Here is an 18,903-nt window from a genome sequence, read left to right as displayed (position 1 = left end):
GTGGTTTGTTTATCATGGGCGTGGCCAATTTAAACCACGCCCACAACAAGAGAATAATGGCTGGCAACTTTTGGGAGTCAAGTCACTTCAAGGAATGGCTCCTGGACAAGCAAGAAATAGAAGTATGGCGCCAGAAAGACGTCTCGTACTTTTCTAGTTCAGAAGACTACCAGAAACTAATGATATTCTTCGCCAACTTCATCCAAACCCTCGGGGGAGAGCAATTGAAACTAAGACAGCAAGTCATTTCCACTGCCATCATCTACTTCAGACGATTCTACTCCCGTCACTCCCTCGGAGACGTTGATCCCTTCCTATTAGGCCCGACCTGTCTCTATCTAGCATCGAAAGTCGAGGAGTGTGGAGTCGTTCAACCCGGTACCCTCTACATCAGATGCAAATCCCTAATCAGACAGAAATACCAGAGCATCTACAACCAGGACTACTCCTACAAAGCCCAACTGATAATGGAGTGTGAGTTTCTACTTTTAGAAATGCTCGACTGTTGCTTGATAGTCTATCACCCATACCGGCCCCTAACACAGTATGTAACAGACCTTGGACAAGAGGACATACTCCTACCCACAGCTTGGAAGATAGTGAATGATACTTATCGTAGCGATATATGCATGTTATATCCTCCCTATCTGATAGCTCTCGTTGCCATACACATGGCTGCCGTCGTCCACAAGAAAGACGTGAAGGCGTGGTTTGCAGAGCTCTCTATTGATATGAACAAGATCATTGAGATCACGAATCTCATACTAGACCTATACAAGATGTGGAAGAGTTACGATGAGGCTAAGGATGTCCCCGAGCTCCTGGCAAAGATGCCAAAACCTACAAAGTGTGGCTCGCCTGGAGAGCCCACGCCTTCTCCTAATAAATAACAGTTTGTTATTGGATGTCATCTCATCAAAGCATGTTAATTAATTTTTATTTAAATTACTACTTTAAAAATTGAATTTCTTATCTGCTCTGTTGCAAGGCCGTGTGACCGCGTGGACATGCAGTTAATTTATTTTTTAAAAGAAAAATAAAACTAATTGAGAACACCATTATGAAATCAGATTGTCTATATCAGTTTTTGAAGTACATGTAGCAAAGGGGAAATTAAAAAAAATAATTATATTTTAATCAATGTTGATGATGATAAGATTGTCAAAGTCTTTCAAGCATCAAGAGTTATCTTGTAGTACTAGTAATGAAGAGAAATTATATATAGCGAAATAAAAAATTGAATTTCTTACTTCATCAAGGTTTAACTGAATACTACCATTCTTTGACTTGCGATTGAATGTATCTACAAGAAAAAGAAAAAGTCAACCGTCTTCTGTTATGTCATATAAAGATCTCATGAATCACACGACAATCATTGATATATTTTTTTCGAATTATACCTGTCATTATTTTCACTCGGGATAGGCAGGCAGAGAAGTCATCAATCAACATGTACTTCCTTTTACGTGCAAAACGATTGAAGAGGACATTCATACCCTCGCCGGAAATGTTGTAACCTGTTATAAAAACAAGTCAAACTGGTTTGATGACAAAAACTATCAGCATTACCGAGACTGCGGATTGCAGCAGTGACCTCTGGCTTCTCAAGAGTTCCAGAACGATCACGATCAAATTTGTAAAACATTTGCTGTGCGGAAAAAAAATAAAAGATAAAATTAAAAAGAGATACACTTTAAGTGGTCAGTACCTTCCACTTGGCAATGGTTTCAAGAAGCGTCTGAAATTCCTCAAAATTAAGAGTTCCATTTTTATTAACCTACACACAACCACCACAGTTAAAGACAACAACACTACCAATTAGTAGCCTTGATATTAACACTGATATTAACACTGATATTAAGACTGATATTAGCGCTAATATAAACATTAATAGTTATATTAACACTGATGTATTAAGGATACGTCTAGCATTGCAATCATAGAGCGGCAGGCATCAATACCAAAAACAGAAGAAGACAAGTCTAAAGAAAGATCAAACATTAATTCAACTTCTTCCTCTCTCTCTACCTTTGCTCATGGTGGCAGTGAGCAAATCTTGGAGTTCCTCAGAATCAACTTCTTCATCATCTCCAGCAATACGTGTGAATAACCCACGAATCTTAGCAATACGAGGATCAGCCTATGTAAAATATAGGAAATTAAGACAAAGTAAGAGAAATACAAAGATTATGAGGCACGGAGAAAAAAGAGAGAAATATAAAATGATAAATCAGTTAGAGGAGCTTACATCAGTAGCAGGTTTATCCTCTTGATCTGCAGACTGCCTATAGAAACAATGCAAGCTAATATCACACAAATAACTTGTAGACTTACTCTTCAGAATAACTCTCAGTGAAGACACGAAGGAGGAAGTCCCCCTCTTCTCCTGGTTTAAATGAACATGGGACAATAACGTACTTCCCAGGATCAAGATCAAAACGCTTCATGACTTCCCTGGCATTGGTGAAAGAGCCAGAAGTACCAGTACTGTAATTATAATCAACGTATTGCTTGGTCAGTAGGGATCCATCACCAGGGCTCTGGATAAAAAAAGAAATGAGATATAATATTAATAATTATGAATAATTACTACCAAAACAAAAAATCAATAACAGTAGATTGTAAAATACTGGCTTTATTTTATTATTATAGTATTTTATGCTTTTAAAATTATTGCAACTATGCCAAGCAGACATTGTACAATAGCAACCATTACTGCTACACTTTACTTACTTTATAAATGGAGAATCCTATGCAGAGATCTTGAACTCCCATTTTCTTTTGCTTGCGACGATGTTTCTGCATCAAAGCGATGAGCACAGAGCATTTCCCATCCCCATCGCTGTCTTCAGTGAGGTTGACAATGTACTGAGGGTTCTTGACAAACGTGGGGTAGTTACGGCAGCCACCAGCAGTCCCTTTTACTGTGGACCACTCACCGTTGATAATTATAGAATTCCAACTCTTAACTGTGTGGGAGAAAGAATTTTAAAATAGCACTTTTTAGTAAAATTCAGAGTCTCATAAATGAGCAACCCAACATGGCATTTGGTGCAACTTCAAAAATTCATTAAAAATCCAAATTTGATTGGAATCAGCTCTAACTTTCTACGAAACATAAAAACATGTATATGTATCAGAAAAAATTATTAAAATGGAGGGTTTTCTCCTTTTCAATTTTGGTAAAATTTGGCCTTTGTACTATGCCAAAATCCTGCGAAAAGCCCTGTTAAAATTACAACTAATTTACACCTCAAGGTATAAAATGAGGTGTGAACAATCTTGCAAAGTGTAAAGATGAATAATGTACTTTTCTCGTCTTCCTGCATCTCAGAGACGGTGACCGAGCAGACCTCAAAGTCAGTGAAATGTTTCAAAAAGTCTTCATAGCTCATGTAGAACTCTCCATCCTCCTTAGCACTCTCTCCTTCGAGGATCTCCTTACGCTTGTCAGCAGATATTTGATTCCAAGATGGAGAACTAGAGAGAAAAATAAAATGGTCACGTATGCATAATTATTAATATTATTTAAGCTATTTTATAAGTATTTTTAAAATAAAGGGACCTACTTGTCACTCCAGTCTCCGTTCCATTCCTTCTGTCCCCACGGATTACGAATCCTCAGCAACTTAATAACTTTCCCTTTCATGTTCAACTAAAAAAAAACCAACGAACAGGCCATTAGCTCAATAAACCAGTGAGTGCATGTACGTACAGTTTTTGCTCCAGTGACAGAGTAGGCGTGTCCTTTGATTAGGCCACTGTCCAGTTTTGCTTCTACTTCATCTCTGCCTTCAATCTATTGGAGAGAAAGGAAGCTAAGTCTAGTGCTATAGGAACTGAAAATGAGTGTTGTGGCTGGAACAATGATCAAAAGTAAAATTGCAAGTATAAAAGCATTATATTATTCAATTAAATTCATGTATATAAATCTAATTTTTATGTGTGTGTGATAAATATTAAGGGCTTAATAATCAAGCTCATTTATAAAAAGGAAATAAAAGACGAGGAAATATTTACAGTTTCTGAAATACAATTTCAAATTGCATGGCATCTGATGAAATAAATTCCATTCATGTTTGCCCAATAAAAGAGGATTCACTAATTCAATAAAAGAGTAATTACTTTGATGGAGCAGCTCATGAGACAAGAGCGTGTGGCATTTCGTGTTATGGTATCAAAAAGTGTGGCATCACATTTTTTCAAATCGTACGTTTCGACAACTCCGCCCGTGAAATCAGTCAAGGCCTCGGATGTCTTTCCACCTTTCAGTGCCTCAAAGCCGCCATAAAGCCTACAGAGAGAAACATGTAACAAATAAACAAAGATATTATTTCAATTAAAATGCCAAACACTTGATTGCAGTTGTCAAGAAGTCTTAGAAATGAAAGGGAGGTATACAAACACGAACACACACACACACACATTTTCTCTTTCTTCTATTATATACTATTCAGCTACAAAGTTACAAAAAGGATAATATCTTTTGTAGATTTTTGTTGATACATCCTCAGGATATCAGAGACGTAGCCTCTATACGTAATAGACACTTTGGCACAAGAAAAGTTTGTTTGTCATACAAAGGTGTCTGTTTTGCGGAAGTTATACTTGTACAACAAGGAATGAAATACTGTCTGTTAAATGGAGATATTCTCTATAAAGTGAGGTTGTTATTATTATAATAATTCTGAGTATTTGAAGTCATTTGGTTCCAGAATAACCAAGCTAATGAGCTAATCCTTAGACAATTAAAAACATTACAACTTATAATAGCAAGTAATAATAATAATAATAATAATAATAATAATAAAATTGTAATAATAAAGTTATAATAATAATAATAATAGTAAGAATAGACATATATACAATCATGTCTGTAGTTATAATAATATCAATTGATTCAAATAGTAATAATAATAATAATAATAATAATAATAATAATAATAATAATAATAATAATAATAATAATAATAATAATAGTCATAATTAATTATTATTATTACTTCATATTTTGTGAATAAATAATAATAAATTGCAAAATACAAGATGAAAAATTATTATGAATAAAATTAATTAAAATAGTAAAAATAGGAGTATCACTCACTTGGCGTATGCTTTCTCAAGCAAAGCACTCCAGAACTCATTTTCATCAGTTGAGTGGATGAATATCAGCTTCCCATTGTAGGTTGGGAGCCTGTCGTCAATGACAATGTCAATCCATTCACCAAAGTGCCAAAAGTGGAAGCGAAAGATACCAGCATAGCCCTTACCCCAACCTTGGTTTTGAGGAATGACCTGAGAGAGAGAGAGGAGAGAGAAAGAGAGAGAGAGAGGGAGCAGTTTGGTTATAAAATACACTCTTAAGTATTAAAGTATCTTGTACTTTATTGATCAGCTTCTTGTCTTGGGTGAGAGAGGCAATGGCTGCCACAAGCCAACAGTCTCCAAGCATTCCCTGGACTACATCAAACCTTGAAGAGCCTCCAGTGAACATTTGAGGATCAGACACTATCTCCTACAAGAGAGAAAGAGGGGGGAGAGGGAGAAAGAAAGAAAGAGAAAAAAAGAATTAACTTCTTTCCTCTTTGTCAGACAATTAGCACACACAAAAATGTATCACACCCAAACAAAGCTGGCATTAAATAAGACAGCCATTAGCCAACTTCCATTGCATACATGTGTATGTACATTATATGGATTATGCTGCCTACATAGGGTAAACATAGGTGGGTCAAGGAACAATCATGCTTGAAACACCCCACTACTCATTATTGAAGTCATACAGTGACTAATTACATCATTATCCACCAATAGCTGATGCTGTATTGGCTAAACAAGAAATTACTCAAAATTCTTCTAAGAACTAAGTGTTACAATACTCTAAATTCCTGTGGTTGCAGAGAAATAAATATTGATTTACTCTTGTGAAATTATTATCCTTCGTACACACATACGTTGATACAAGCTATATTTGTGCCTTTTTAATTAAGTGTATAATAATAATAATAATAATAATAATAATAATAACAATAATAATAATATTATGTATTTAAAATTGTCACTATTGGTGATTACAATCTTGCTAATTATATACTATTCACACCTTGTTACTATAAAATAAACCTTGTAGTAATTTGTTAACTACACTCTTTTCTGTTCTTGTTGCTATTATTTTATTACTATTATACATTATGTACAGTTGGCTCGGTTGCATTTTACTTCAAAATCCACACGTACTAATCTTATTATACCTTTGGTCTCTTCCATTCCACTTTAACGGGGAATTTCTGACTGTAGAACAGCGACTGGTCGCTAGCAGGGAAGTAAGGGTCCTCAAACAGTTTCCCTCTCCTTATGCAATCTCTCCTCAGCTTCTCGTAGTCTTGGGCCGGGACCCTTGTTCCAAGATCAGAAGTGCCTTGCCCCTACAGATGGAGGATAGACATAAAAACTTCATAGTCTCAAGTGAGGAATGCCTTTACTTCTTCAGGAGCTTTTCCTGGTATAGATATCTTCATCTGAACGCTTTGATCAGCCATGGCTGCCTTCTTTCTCTCTCTTCACGCCTTTGCCTCTTGCTCTGAAAAGAAAGGAATGCTCAAATACTATCAGAGGCTAATCAAATCGTGTGGGCGTTGTTTGGAATTAGATAATTTGAAGAATAATAGGGGCTTCCTCACATGAGGCATAATGCTGGAATAATTGGGGGAAAATAGGAATAATAGTAGAATAATGGGTAAAGTTGAGGTTAATGGTAATTGCAGAAGAATTTTTTTTTTAATTTTGGCTAGCACCTTTTGGAAGACCTATTTTGAAAACACTACAATTGATTGTTTGAGAAAATTATTGAGAATAAATTGAGAATAATAGGAAAAGAATAATGGGGGAAAATATTGAGAATTTCCAGAAAGAATAATGGGAAAATTTATGAGCATAATAGGCTCAGGCCTATTTGGAATTCTCATTTTAATTTTTATAAATTAGAGTCTAAAATTAATGATTATTAAGTTTTATTAACTTTTAAAATAATAACTTTTATTAATAACTTCCATGTAATATTCTTTTTTTGCTTATCTTTCTTCCTCGAAGCAGTGTTGTATTTCAAAGAGAAAACATCGGAGGTCTAGCAGAAGGACACAAACCGCCTATAACAGCAGTTTTTGTACTGGATTATTGACAATTGAGTTTTCTTATCACAACAAAATACCAGGTGGAAAGAGAGAACTAGTATGGCTTATTCATCCAATGGACGGACCAGCTCGGCTAGCATAGGAATGGTAGACAAGCTCGGAGCGCTCAGATCTCACGTAAGAAACGCACAAAACTGCACGTCCAGTGCATTTTTGCAAAATTGTAATAATATACATACACTATTCTTCTTCTGCTGTTGTTGTTAGCTACTATTGCACAAAATGAAGGTGCAAGTTGATGCCTATTTTGTTTCATGTACACACAATTACGATATTACTATGCTGATATATACAATTCTAAGGTTTGCCCATTAAATATCTCTTGTAAACCAATCTTACCTACATAAGGACATGTTGGGGCATTGATAAACAAAAAGTAGACATACCACGCTTGAGTTGTTAACGAATATTATACAGTTATTTATGGCCAGGTGTTACTGTTTTCATTTTGGGATTTGAGGAGTAAAGAGGACTAAGTAATTAGTACATTATGTGAGAAACAATTGATAGTACAGAATATAGTCATACAGTTGTAAATAATTTTAATGTGAATAGTGAAAAGCAAATGGAAGAAGGTGGGGATATGCAACAGTGATATAATGGGCTTTGAATAAAAGTGCTAACAAGAGATTTACTTTTAGTAGTGATGAGAGAGAGAGAGTAGGAATCAAAATTTCTCTTACTTAATCTATGAAGTTGACTAGCATATTACTTACAGTCATAATTTTGATGCAAAGAGATAACAAAGGTCATAACAAGCCTACACGTACCAACAGAATTCTGTACAGGTAAACAGGAGCGCACTAAGTTATCCCAATAGACAAATATGGAAGTACTACAGCTGCTATGTCATAATTCAAATACAAGCTGTCAATTGTAACACCCTATAACTAGCTATAAGTGTTTGTCTCTCTTGAACACTTCCTTCCCCTCTCTCTCTCCTTTTCTTTCTCTTATTTCTCCTCTCTCTCTCTCTCTCTCTCTTTCTCCTCTCTCTCTCCTTTGCCTCTCATCAAAAATTGAAAATAACTTGTCACAGCTCAACAATTTTCACACAAACTGAGGGGAATTACAAGTTGATAGTCTATCATAACACTATGTGCAAATATTTATTAATTTTTTTAGGGCAGACACTCCATAGTAGACGACTCAGTAACAGCTGTATCACCATCAGTTGAAGACCCATCACAGGGGATTAATGAAATGCTAACAACAGTAAATGATCATAATAATAAAAACAAGTCTTGTAACATTTGTTGCTTAGTATAAGCGATTTTAAGATATAAGCGTTTTAAAAATATAAGCGGTTTTAAAATATAAGTGGTTTTAAAATATAAATGGTTTTAAGATCCTTTATTCATAGACGTAGCATATGAGGCTTGATTTTGATTCAGGTTGTCAGTTTATATTTCTGAAATTATTGAAAGTTTAGAAATCACAACGTTTTATGATCACAAGTTTGTTCAGGTACTACTACTACTAGTGATTACACATTACACTTCAAGGTGTAAAGTAAAAACAACTGTAGTTTTACTTTTAGTTTTATTTTACTCGCTTAGAAAAGATTTGAAATTTTTCTAGCTCAGTTCTTCCTTCTCTCTTTCTCTCCAGATTGATTCACTGTCTGAAAATATCACGAAAATAGACAGTCTTATCCGAAAGATTGCAAACAACTATAAGATCCCACTACCCAAAGAAAGTTAGCTTTGTAGTATTTAGTTTTATGCTTATTATATTTGATTACTATTATTATTATTATTGCTATTATTATTACTATTATTATTGCTATTATTATTACTATTATTATTGCTATTATTATTACTATTATTTTTTGCTGTTATTAATTGTAACTATAGTAAAGAGTGGGTATGATCCACCTACCTTAAATTGATGTAGTTGTCTGACCTTAAAACTAATTTGATACATGATACTCCAATGAGACATTCACTAGTACTCACAATCAGTGACATAGACAGACAAATAGGCACTAGTAGACACTTGATATTTCAACTAATATAATGTACAATATAATGATGATCATTTGTATTTATATTCTTAGTATGCGTGACATTGTGTTTTATGTCTGTTTCCAGATGATTTGAAAGAAAATAAAAGAATACAAGAAGAGATAAAAGACTTGTCACACAGCATCACAGATGAACTTAAAAGTAAATATTCTAACCTTCTCCCTCTCTCTCTCTCTCTCTCTACTCAGTTGTGTCTTAATTATTCACCTGATCAATCACACACACATACATGTGTACTTTTAAATAGTACTCTCTCCCTCCTCTCACCTTTCTCTACTATTTCCTTCCCCCTCTCCCACTCCCCCTCTTTCTCTCTCTCTCCCTTTCTCTCTCTCCTCCTCTCTCTCCCTCTCTTTACAAAGGGATGAAAGTAAGTCTTGATAAAGAAGGTACAGGACCAGAAAGGAACTCTGCAGAATATCGAATAAGAAGAGCACAAGTAAACAAAAGAATACAATCAAACTTATAAAATCATACATACATTGTACACACATACATGCTCACAGTATTCCAGTATATCTAGAAAGTTCCAGGATGTGATGATTGACTATAATAAGGAGGAGGAAGCTTATCGTGAGAGAAACAAACAAATGATACAAAGACAAGTCCAAATAAGTAAACACCAGCTAACATATACTTATATACATGTACATGTATACATGCATGTACATGTACATGTATATACACAGGGCCACTGAGAGACCAGTGGGGGCCCCGGAAAAGGGTAAAAAATTTGAGCATAAAAGCTGCATTTATATACTTATATACATGTACATGTACATATATACATGTACATGTACATGTATATATGTACATCTACATGCATGTATATACATGTACATACATGTATTACTACTAATTAAATTTACTAGGGAACATAATTTTTATTCGCATCAATGTACTTTTGCTATGTACATGTACACATTGTTTGGAAGTTTGAGCTCCTTTAAAGTTGTGAATTATTGCCAACTTTGCATGTAAATAGTTTATTGTCTTTTGCCAAAATTTCATGCACATGGCTCCAAAATTGTTTTATACCTTTTAAATTAATAGCTAGTGGCAAGCCAGTCAGTGATGAGAAATTGGAACAGATGCTCGAGGAAGACAACACTCAAATATTTGCACAAAGTGTATGCTAAGAATAATTAGAGTGTGTAGTGGTTTTTTTGAGGATAATAATTTTTGCAATAGACCTGTATCCAGAGGTTCACGAAATTAATTTTCGTGAATTTCCACTATTGTGCCATCTTGTATCGTAATGAGTAATAGATTTTCAAGGAATTTCATTTTGTGCATTTTAAAATTTGCAAAGATTGTTATCCTTGAAAAAACCCACTATATGATAACAACAAAAACTTAACTTGTTTGTTTTTTGTTGTTGTTTATAGATAATAGGGGACATTGAAGGAAAACGGAGAATGCTCTCAGAAGTTGAGGTCCGTCACATGGAGATTAAGAGATTGGAGGAAAATATAAGAGTAAGACAAATAAATAAATAAATAAATATGTTTTTAATCAATTTTTTGTTTAGGAGCTCCATGACATGTTTTACGATTTAGGTCAACTTGTATATGAGCAGGTAAAATATTATTATTATTATTTATTATTAATTTATTTATTATTACTATTATTCATTATAATTGTTAATTTTTATTTTTCTCTCTTTCTTTTTTCTTTTAGGGTGACATGATAAACAATATTGAGTACAATATAGAGCATGCTGCTGCCTACGTGGAGAAGGGACAGCAGAACATTAGAGCTGCCAGAGACTACAAGAGAAAGAACAACAGAGTAATATCAACATGGATCACATTTCTTTTTATATGTTTCTCTCTCTCTCTCTCCCTCCCTCCCTCTCTCTCTTTCTCTCTCTCCCTCTTTCTTTCTCCCTCTTTCCCTTCCTCCTTTTCTACAGGTGAAGTGTTACATATGTTGCATAGTTACCACCATAATAGTTGTCATATTGATTGCTATACTGATAGCAGTGGCTATAGGAGCATCGTATCTTCAAGGAAGACTATAATGTACATGTACATGTATGTGCTTGTTACTAACATTATTATTATTATTATTATTATTATTATTATTATTATTATTATTATTATTACATTGATGTCAAATAGTGCTATGTATGTTAACAAATAAATTACTAATTTTTAAAGAAAATAGTATAATAATAGTAATAATAATAATAATAGTGATTAATAGAAAAACTTAAGATGTCTATGTTTGTTAATTAATTGCAGTGGGCGTGGTCAATCAAACACTAGCTGTCACAGACGTCCTCAAGGAGCTTGAGACACTGCCAGGAGGGGAAACCCCTTCAGAGGAAAACGGCTACAAACAACAAGAAATAAAAAAGATTATACTCATAAGCAGCTCACAATTTTCACACGATTATAAGAATGCCTTAATGTGTATCAGAAAATGTAATAAAAACTGGGGATCATTTTGGAGCCATTATTTGGAAAAAACCATGGGCTATAGTACAGAGTATTTTTCCGAAATTTGGAGTTTTTAAAAAAATGGTCATAACTTGAAAAATTGAAGTCAGAATTGGCTCAAATTTTCTATATAGCATAAGTACATCAATATGTATCAGAAAATGTAATAAAAATTGGGGGTCATTTTGGAGCCATTTTTTGGAAAAAACCATGGGCTATAGTACAGTTGAAAAGGGAACAGAGCCCTCAAAAAATTTATTATGAAAAAGGGTAGAAATAAACATGTAGGTTAAGGAAAGGAATATAAGGAAGAAAACAAAGAACAGGTTAAAGATTGGTTAAGGTAAAGAAAGATACACAAAGTGATAAGGGAAAATAATAATAATAATAATAATAATAATAATAATAATAATAATAATAATAATAATAATAATATTGATAATAATAATGATAATGATAATAATAATAATAGAATAAAAATTTAAAAAAGGAATAAATCTAAGAAATACCAATGTGGGCATCAGAGGCCGCTCTGTCAAAATCTGAATAGTCAACTACTTTGCCACGATTTAGAGTTTTTTAAAAATGGTCATAACTCAAAAAATTGAAGCCAGAATTGGCTCAAACTTTCTACATAGCATACGGACATCAATATGTATCAGAAAATGTAATAAAAATTGGGCATCATTTCGGAGCCATTTTTCGGAAAAAACCATGGGCTATAGTACAGGGTATTTTTTTAAAATTTGGAGTTTTTAAAAAATGGTCATAACTTGAAAAATTGAAGTCAGAATTGGCTCAAACTTTCTACACAGCATAAGGACATCAATATGTATCAGAAAATTTAATAAAAATTGCGGGTCATTTCGGAGCCATTTTTTGGAAAAAAAACCATGGGCTATAGCACAGGGTATTTTTTCAAAATTTGGAGTTTTAGCATACAAATATTTTCATGAAACAATTTCTTTCATCAAACACAAAAATATCATGACATAAAACTATACAACACTATAAATTACTTACCTTGACGTATATTGAAGTGGGCAGACTCGCTGTGGTAGCTTGCAAAACCTGTTCATCCAGTTTAGACTGACTGATGCAGGTTACCTCAAGCTTTGGGAGCTGGAGGTAGCCAGAGGACAACGGAAAGAGATTGAAGGAGAGCGAGTAAGAGGAGAGTGGTAGCACCCTGAATCGGCTCTAGAAAAAATGAAAAAATTGAATTTAAAATTAAAACATATTGCATAAAAATTTCAACTATAATAATTAGCCACACAAATAGCATTAAACGGAATGAGAGGTAATGAAGAAAAATGATGTAGAATTTTTAAACGTTGCAATTAAAATTTAAGCATTTTAAAGAACTTTTTTTTGATGGACACTGTCATTTCCTTATAAAGCACTTCCAATTAATGCAAAATTTATACATGTACATTGTACATGTAATTAAACTCTTTAATTTATTAAAGCTCACCAGTTTATTTCCGGAGCTTATAAAATCGCTGTTAACAGAAAGATGGGCTTCAAACTCATGCACATATATAGACCTGTTGTTAATACTATAGGCTGCTAGTAGGACTTCATGTTGAATGGCATATGATGGTAACTCTAAAAAAGAAATATATTCTCACTACAAAAGACATGCAGTCACTAATTCAGTACTGTAGCTAGTAAATTTGATGAAGTAATGACTTTACATTATAAAATGGATTTCTGAGCTTTTAAGGATTTTAAAGTTAGTCAGAAAAATGATGCTACTAAACATTGCATGGTAAAAACATGCCGGAAAACTAAACGATTAATTTTGGCAAACGTTTCTAGATGACATACCTGCAGTGACGTTGTAGGGAAGATACTTAACATTAACTTGAGGCAAATGATTCTTTCCTGTCATCATTATGCTACCAATACTGTCCCCCTCCTCTTCCTCTTTCCTCTCTCCCTCTCTCTTCCTGTTCCACTTATAACTGTAAGTGCCGAGTGTCAACTGGATGTCAGACGGAGGGGAAAGAGTAGGAGAGAGAGAGGAATTGAGTGACTGAAGCACTTTGATGCATCTAATGTCTGAAGCAATGTCTTGCTGTGATAGAATAACTGAGGAACAGAAAGAGAAAAGGAGAGAGAGAGAGAGAGAGGAGAGAGAGAGAGAGGAGAGAGAGAGAGAGTTTTTGATTCAGTACAGGCTTCCTATCAATACATACATGTACATTTACTAACGAGCTAAAAATTTCTGTTGCCCCAAATTTAAATTTCTGCGAATTTTGTAAATTAAAAAAATCACAAAAATTTAATCTTCAAAATTTCGCACAAAATTAGTGACCTAATCAAATTAAAAGGTGTGGCAAATTTGCAAAAAATTAATCTTTAAAAGTCATTGTAATAGCAATTAGCAAACCACAGAAAATTCTAGCTCCTTGTACATGATATAACTCGTAATAATAATAACAACTCACTGTCCTTTACTCCAGGAAGGTCGTCCTGGTTAAGAGTCACGACAGACTTATTCATTTGATACTTAGTGTCGCCTAGCAACAGTTGCCAAGGCGACAGCGAATGTATGGAGGACTGTAGTAGGAATGGCTCGTCAAAAAAGACGACATCAGTGGGCTGAAACTAAACAGAGGGAGAGAATATAATAAATAACGCTACTGTTAATGTATACATAAAACTCCATACTTTCATGTTCATTATTTTGTGATTGACTCTTAGCGGAGTAACTGTCTCAACCATCAACATCTCCTCCTATGAATAGCAAACACACACATCACATGTAAAAATAAATAAAATACATGCACATGTACATCACATGTAAAATACATGTACATGTACATTTATAAATAAAATACATGCACATGTACGTCACATGTAAAATACATGTGCATGTACATTTATAAATAAAATACATGCACATGTACGTCACATGTAAAATACATGTGCATGTACATTTATAAATAAAATACATGCACATGTACGTCACATGTAAAATACATGTACATGTACATTTATAAATAAAATACATGTAAGCGTGTTACTGTTACACTTGCCTTTAAACACATGCAGTTTACTGGGTCCCAGTCATCTCTCACTGGAGTGTCAACATTATAAGATAACTATTAATAATGGTTAATTAACCAAGCCACACCCATTAATTAACGTACGGACACGCTGATGCTCTGAGATCCCATTGAGACAGACTTCACATAAAATGTCCTCAAAAGCTAAAAAAATATTTAAAAATTAAATCATATACATTTTTATTTTTCTAATTTTTTTATATTTTTGCAAATGCGCCTTTCTTGCATACTTTAAAGCTTAATAAAATAGTAAAATCTTTTAAAGACTATTTCTTGCGTTTAAAATTTACAAAATTAGCAAAAATTCTAAGCCACAAAAAATTGCAATTGAATATAACTATACCTCTTGATCGGGCTCAAGGGTGTCGCAAAGCATATGGATACTGTAGAGAGAGTCTTGTTGAATGGAAGAGGAGGAGAGAGAGGGAGAGGGAGGGGAGACATACAGCTGGACAAGAGGAGTCCCATCTTCTTTGATTTTTGATTTGTGCTGGTCCAGTAGAAATACAGCACTGATCCTAATATGTAAACGTACATGTACATATTAACGATAATATAAGAGGTCATGTGACATGTATCATTGATCATGTGACATATTAATGATAATATAAGAGGTCATGTGACATGTATCATTGATCATGTGACATATTAATGATAATATAAGAGGTCATGTGACATGTATCATTGATCATGTGACATATTAATGATAATATAAGAGGTCATGTGACATGTATCATTGATCATGTGACATATTAATGATAATATAAGAGGTCATGTGACATGTATCATTGATCATGTGACATATTAATGATAATATAAGAGGTCATGTGACATGTATCATTGATCATGTGACATAAACCTCTCCTAGCCACTTTTAATAAAATACTTGTACTATATAGTACAGGGACTTGGGCCCAATTTCTGAGTAACTTTAAAAAATTTGTAGAAACTTCAATTTTGATCGGAATTAGCTCAAACTTTCTACGCAACATAAGAACATGTATAAGTATCAGAAAAAATTATTAAAATGGAGGATTCTCTCCTTGTCATTTTTGACAAAATTCCCCGTACTATATACAGCCCACGGTCTTTGGCCACATTTGGAATCATTCCAAATCATGTGACACACATGCAAGTGATTCTGTGATTGCTTACTTTATGTCCTTCATGATACTGGCCTCCTCGTTCTTTATTTTAATGTCTATTGGATAATACTCTCCTAATAATATGATGGGACACTTCTCAAATGAGAGAGATGACTTTGCTTCACGTTGCAGGACACTAAAAATTAAAACAGCAATAAAAATTAAGAGCCTACTCAATAAAAATTTTAAAAATTACATTTAAAAATTAATTTTTTATAACGTGATTTGTATAATGATTAATGGGTGTGGTTTGCTGGTATCAGTGGGTGTGGTTTTCTTACAGTGTTGTTCTTCTGTTCTTGATTCTATTCCAGTTCCAATCAACTAGTGACGGATCATCTTTACTGACTCCTCGTGACCAAACACATTTAAATAAACCACCAGACAATACTGCCTCTACTGACGATACCTAGTTTTACAATACAATTAATATCCACAATAATAATCCTTTAACTACCGTATACCATGAAATTCATGCAACAAAATTTTTTACAAATTTTGCGATTTTTGCTCCGTCGCAAAAATTAAAATCGCAAAATAAAGGGTGTGGTTAGTATTATATTGAATAGTAGCAAATCGCAGTATCCAAAAAATACAGTATCAGTATTACCCACCACTAATCCCAGGGCAATAAGAATTGCCCATTCAAAAATTTTTAGACTTCCGATTCCATGCACCATTGGTATCTCATTAAAATATCTAATCCTTAGAGGGCTCCTTATAAATGCATATAACATGACAAGGCTATCGTGGGTTGTCCTAATTTATGCTAATGAGATTCATTATTTCCACATTGTCACCTAGTACCTGTATGGTTTCACTAAGTGCTATTCTAATTTGTACTACAGTGTGTGGGTGTATCAAAGGCACCACCACGAGTTTATATAGTGTAGACCACAGCAGGGGTAGTTAGAAGCCATCATCTAACTGCCAATTCTGGTAGTTAGACGACAGTGCCTTTCATACACCCACACACTGTAGTATAAACCAGATAAACTATAGCTATTTCGTGTTACTGGCTATTTCGGCTTCTAAATCAACTAACATCCAAGTGTATATCCAGTAACCCTCAACATCTGTAGTTTATCTATAACATGGATAATAACAATCCTTTAGCTACAAGTCTTAGAAGACAACAGTTAAACTTTTTTGGAACAAAGTCCTATCTCTAGAAAAACATTTCCTATTGCCCATCAATGCCCAGAAAGATTATCTTGCTGAAACAGATGATTTCAAAGTACAATGTAGTATCTCAGGGCAATAAGAATTGCCCATTCAAAAATTTCATGCATCTAGCACTTACAGAACTCAAATACACAATCTTAGGAGGGCTCCTTATAAATGCATATAACATGACAAAGCTATCGTGGGTTGTCCTAATTTAAGCTAATGAGATTCATTATTTGCACATTGTCACCTGTATGGCTTCACTAAGTGCTGGGAATTAATATTCAAATTTTGATGATAAAAATCCTTTAACTAAAAGTCTTAGACAATGGTTAAACTTTCTGCTGAAATACCATATAATGGGAAATTTTGGAGGGGCTAAAATTTGGCAAATTGTAAAATTTGGTGATTGGCGGATTTTAATTTGGCAAATTTGTGGCCATGTGCCATTGAACATGTGCATAATGACTGAAAATGGCTATCAGAACATCAATTCGCCAAATTTAATTCCCTCCAAAACTTCCTGCTATACAGTACTATGGAGCAAAGGCCTACAATCTATAAAAAACATTTCCTATTGCCCTTCAATGCCCCAAAAAATATGTTCCTAAATTGGATAGTTTTATTATTATTTTCAAAGTGCAATGTAGTATCACAGGGCAATAAGAATTGCCCATTCAAAAATTTTTGATACTCACAATATATGAAAGTTTGCATTAAGTAATCCTAGGAGAGTTCTTTATAAATGCATATATATAACATGACAAGGCTATCGTGGGTTGTCCTAATTTAAGCTAATGAGATTCATTATTTGCACATTGACACCTGTATGGTTTTCACAATACAGTTAATATACATAGCAATAATCCTTTAACTATTAAATTTTTTGCTGAAATGCTATGGAGCAAAGTCCTATAATAAAGTTCCTATTACCCCCAAAAAATTATCTTCCTGAATTAGGTATTAGTTAAAGCACTGTTGAGAGTAGGTTACGGAAATTATTGCACGAGGGGCGGTCGAGAGGAAAATGTAGCATGAGGCGAAGCCGAGTGCTACATTTTTGTCGAGACCGTCCCGAGTGCAATAATTTCCATAATCTACAAATCAACAGTGCTTTGATTGGTTTGTAGTGGTGCATGGGCAGATCAAATGAAATTTCAAAAGTCGCAAAGGTTGCCAGCGCAAGATGATCAGATCTCATTTATCACTATTATTATTGTTACATGTCTAGTGTATATAGCCGAGGCTGTTATTTGCCTCTATCAAAGCTTGTGGTTAACAGGAAAGCCCATACATATTATACTGTGCAGTACTATATATTCCACACAGTGCTACATTTTCCTACCATGCGGTTATTGGAAGTTGTAGCACCATAGATAATAGAGTAAATGAAAGGGATTGGAAACTTCCGTTCGCGGCTGGAAATGCTAGTTACCTATACCGTATTAATTTTAGGCCAATTTACTCTAAGTAATCGTATGTAAAATTAAAAATGGCTGGAGAAGTGAAGCAGGTAGGCATACATTTCATTAGTTTTTGGTTGCATATTGTCTTATTTTGTACAGATAACCCTTCAATAATGTAGAGGGACACTCTTTCTACTTGCCCAAGTAGTCTGCTGTGGCAATCATGATGTTTGCAGTTGGAATTCATTGTTAATCAGCACTGTCAATCATTAATCACCATTATTACATGTTTAATTGTATATTTTCTGTAATTTATAATCTATATGATTGAGAGTGTGCCAGTGACCTCCGGTATGTTCTAAGCATTAGAATGGTGTGATAGTTGATGTCATAGACCATTTAGTTTTTAAGTTAAGGGTACAAAACAAACCTCTCAAACTTAACAGTAAA

At 34.0% G+C, this 18,903-nt stretch overlaps 4 protein-coding genes and 1 long non-coding RNA gene across 6 annotated transcripts; 3 read left to right on the top strand and 2 right to left on the bottom strand.

Annotated features, from left to right (window-relative positions):
* Positions 1-37: 37 nt before the first annotated feature.
* On the top strand, positions 38-1,069 carry LOC100641644 (cyclin-C-like). The gene has a single exon (XM_003388192.3). The coding sequence runs from the start codon at positions 57-59 to the stop codon at positions 888-890; it is 834 nt and encodes a 277-aa protein (XP_003388240.1). The 5' UTR covers positions 38-56; the 3' UTR covers positions 891-1,069.
* Positions 1,018-6,633, bottom strand: LOC100632502 (calpain-9-like). The gene is made up of 18 exons (XM_003388205.3): positions 6,483-6,633; positions 6,252-6,425; positions 5,384-5,515; positions 5,105-5,295; positions 4,126-4,294; positions 3,716-3,799; positions 3,570-3,655; positions 3,311-3,480; positions 2,734-2,969; positions 2,335-2,540; positions 2,249-2,285; positions 2,029-2,140; positions 1,924-1,982; positions 1,709-1,777; positions 1,570-1,648; positions 1,401-1,517; positions 1,251-1,303; positions 1,018-1,198 (listed from the first exon to the last, which is right to left on the bottom strand). Exons 1-18 carry the CDS (start codon positions 6,537-6,539, stop codon positions 1,172-1,174), a joined length of 2,058 nt encoding a protein of 685 aa, XP_003388253.1. The 5' UTR covers positions 6,540-6,633; the 3' UTR covers positions 1,018-1,171.
* A 100-nt stretch (positions 6,634-6,733) lies between these two features.
* LOC100641516 (syntaxin-1A-like) lies at positions 6,734-11,283 on the top strand. Of its 2 annotated transcripts, none has more exons than XM_019999275.1 (11): positions 6,734-7,307; positions 8,316-8,405; positions 8,802-8,889; positions 9,284-9,358; positions 9,580-9,656; positions 9,724-9,832; positions 10,271-10,347; positions 10,606-10,695; positions 10,749-10,796; positions 10,898-11,008; positions 11,133-11,283. In XM_019999275.1, the coding sequence occupies exons 1-11, from the start codon at positions 7,230-7,232 to the stop codon at positions 11,238-11,240; spliced, it is 951 nt and encodes a 316-aa protein (XP_019854834.1). In that variant the 5' UTR covers positions 6,734-7,229; the 3' UTR covers positions 11,241-11,283. The 2 variants fall into 2 exon arrangements, with proteins under 2 accessions (XP_019854834.1, XP_011405383.2); XM_011407081.2 differs by having other exon boundaries at positions 7,220-7,307; positions 8,230-8,405.
* Positions 11,284-11,324: 41 nt separating this feature from the next.
* On the bottom strand, positions 11,325-16,890 carry LOC109583799 (trafficking protein particle complex subunit 11-like). The gene is made up of 12 exons (XM_019999274.1): positions 16,688-16,890; positions 16,162-16,289; positions 15,891-16,016; positions 15,079-15,253; positions 14,820-14,879; positions 14,706-14,771; positions 14,338-14,403; positions 14,115-14,274; positions 13,492-13,755; positions 13,136-13,269; positions 12,685-12,861; positions 11,325-11,554 (listed from the first exon to the last, which is right to left on the bottom strand). Exons 3-12 carry the CDS (start codon positions 15,902-15,904, stop codon positions 11,477-11,479), a joined length of 1,194 nt encoding a protein of 397 aa, XP_019854833.1. The 5' UTR covers positions 15,905-16,016; positions 16,162-16,289; positions 16,688-16,890; the 3' UTR covers positions 11,325-11,476.
* Positions 16,891-18,436: 1,546 nt separating this feature from the next.
* Positions 18,437-18,860, top strand: LOC109583791 (uncharacterized). Its single transcript, XR_002185697.1, has 2 exons — positions 18,437-18,560; positions 18,613-18,860. It is a non-coding gene; the product is annotated as an uncharacterized LOC109583791 (long non-coding RNA).
* The last annotated feature ends 43 nt before the right edge of the window (positions 18,861-18,903 follow it).

This window comes from Amphimedon queenslandica, unplaced genomic scaffold (assembly GCF_000090795.2).
Source record: "Amphimedon queenslandica unplaced genomic scaffold, v1.1 AMPQUscaffold_13281, whole genome shotgun sequence".
In the NCBI taxonomy this organism is placed as follows: domain Eukaryota; kingdom Metazoa; phylum Porifera; class Demospongiae; order Haplosclerida; family Niphatidae; genus Amphimedon; species Amphimedon queenslandica.
This window is presented reverse-complemented; position numbering and strand designations above follow the sequence as displayed.

Bases quoted from the DNA above. Each gene is read 5' to 3' on its own strand.
- LOC100632502 (XM_003388205.3), bottom strand. From the start codon at position 6,539: ATGGCTGATCAAAGCGTTCAGATGAAGATATCTATACCAGGAAAAGCT. The intron at 2,286-2,334 runs GTAAGTCTACAA...TTGTTTCTATAG, and splicing joins ACTGAGAGTTATTCTGAAGA to GCAGTCTGCAGATCAAGAGG. The intron at 2,141-2,248 runs GTAAGCTCCTCT...TATTTTACATAG, and splicing joins AGGATAAACCTGCTACTGAT to GCTGATCCTCGTATTGCTAA.
- LOC109583799 (XM_019999274.1), bottom strand. The intron at 14,772-14,819 runs GTACGTTAATTA...CATTATTAATAG, and splicing joins CTCAGAGCATCAGCGTGTCC to TTATCTTATAATGTTGACAC. The intron at 13,270-13,491 runs GTATGTCATCTA...TTTCTTTTTTAG, and splicing joins TCCCTACAACGTCACTGCAG to AGTTACCATCATATGCCATT.
- LOC100641516 (XM_019999275.1), top strand. From the start codon at position 7,230: ATGGCTTATTCATCCAATGGACGGACCAGCTCGGCTAGCATAGGAATG. The intron at 9,359-9,579 runs GTAAATATTCTA...CTCTTTACAAAG, and splicing joins CATCACAGATGAACTTAAAA to GGATGAAAGTAAGTCTTGAT. The intron at 10,348-10,605 runs GTATGCTAAGAA...TGTTGTTTATAG, and splicing joins CTCAAATATTTGCACAAAGT to ATAATAGGGGACATTGAAGG.
- LOC100641644 (XM_003388192.3), top strand. From the start codon at position 57: ATGGCTGGCAACTTTTGGGAGTCAAGTCACTTCAAGGAATGGCTCCTG.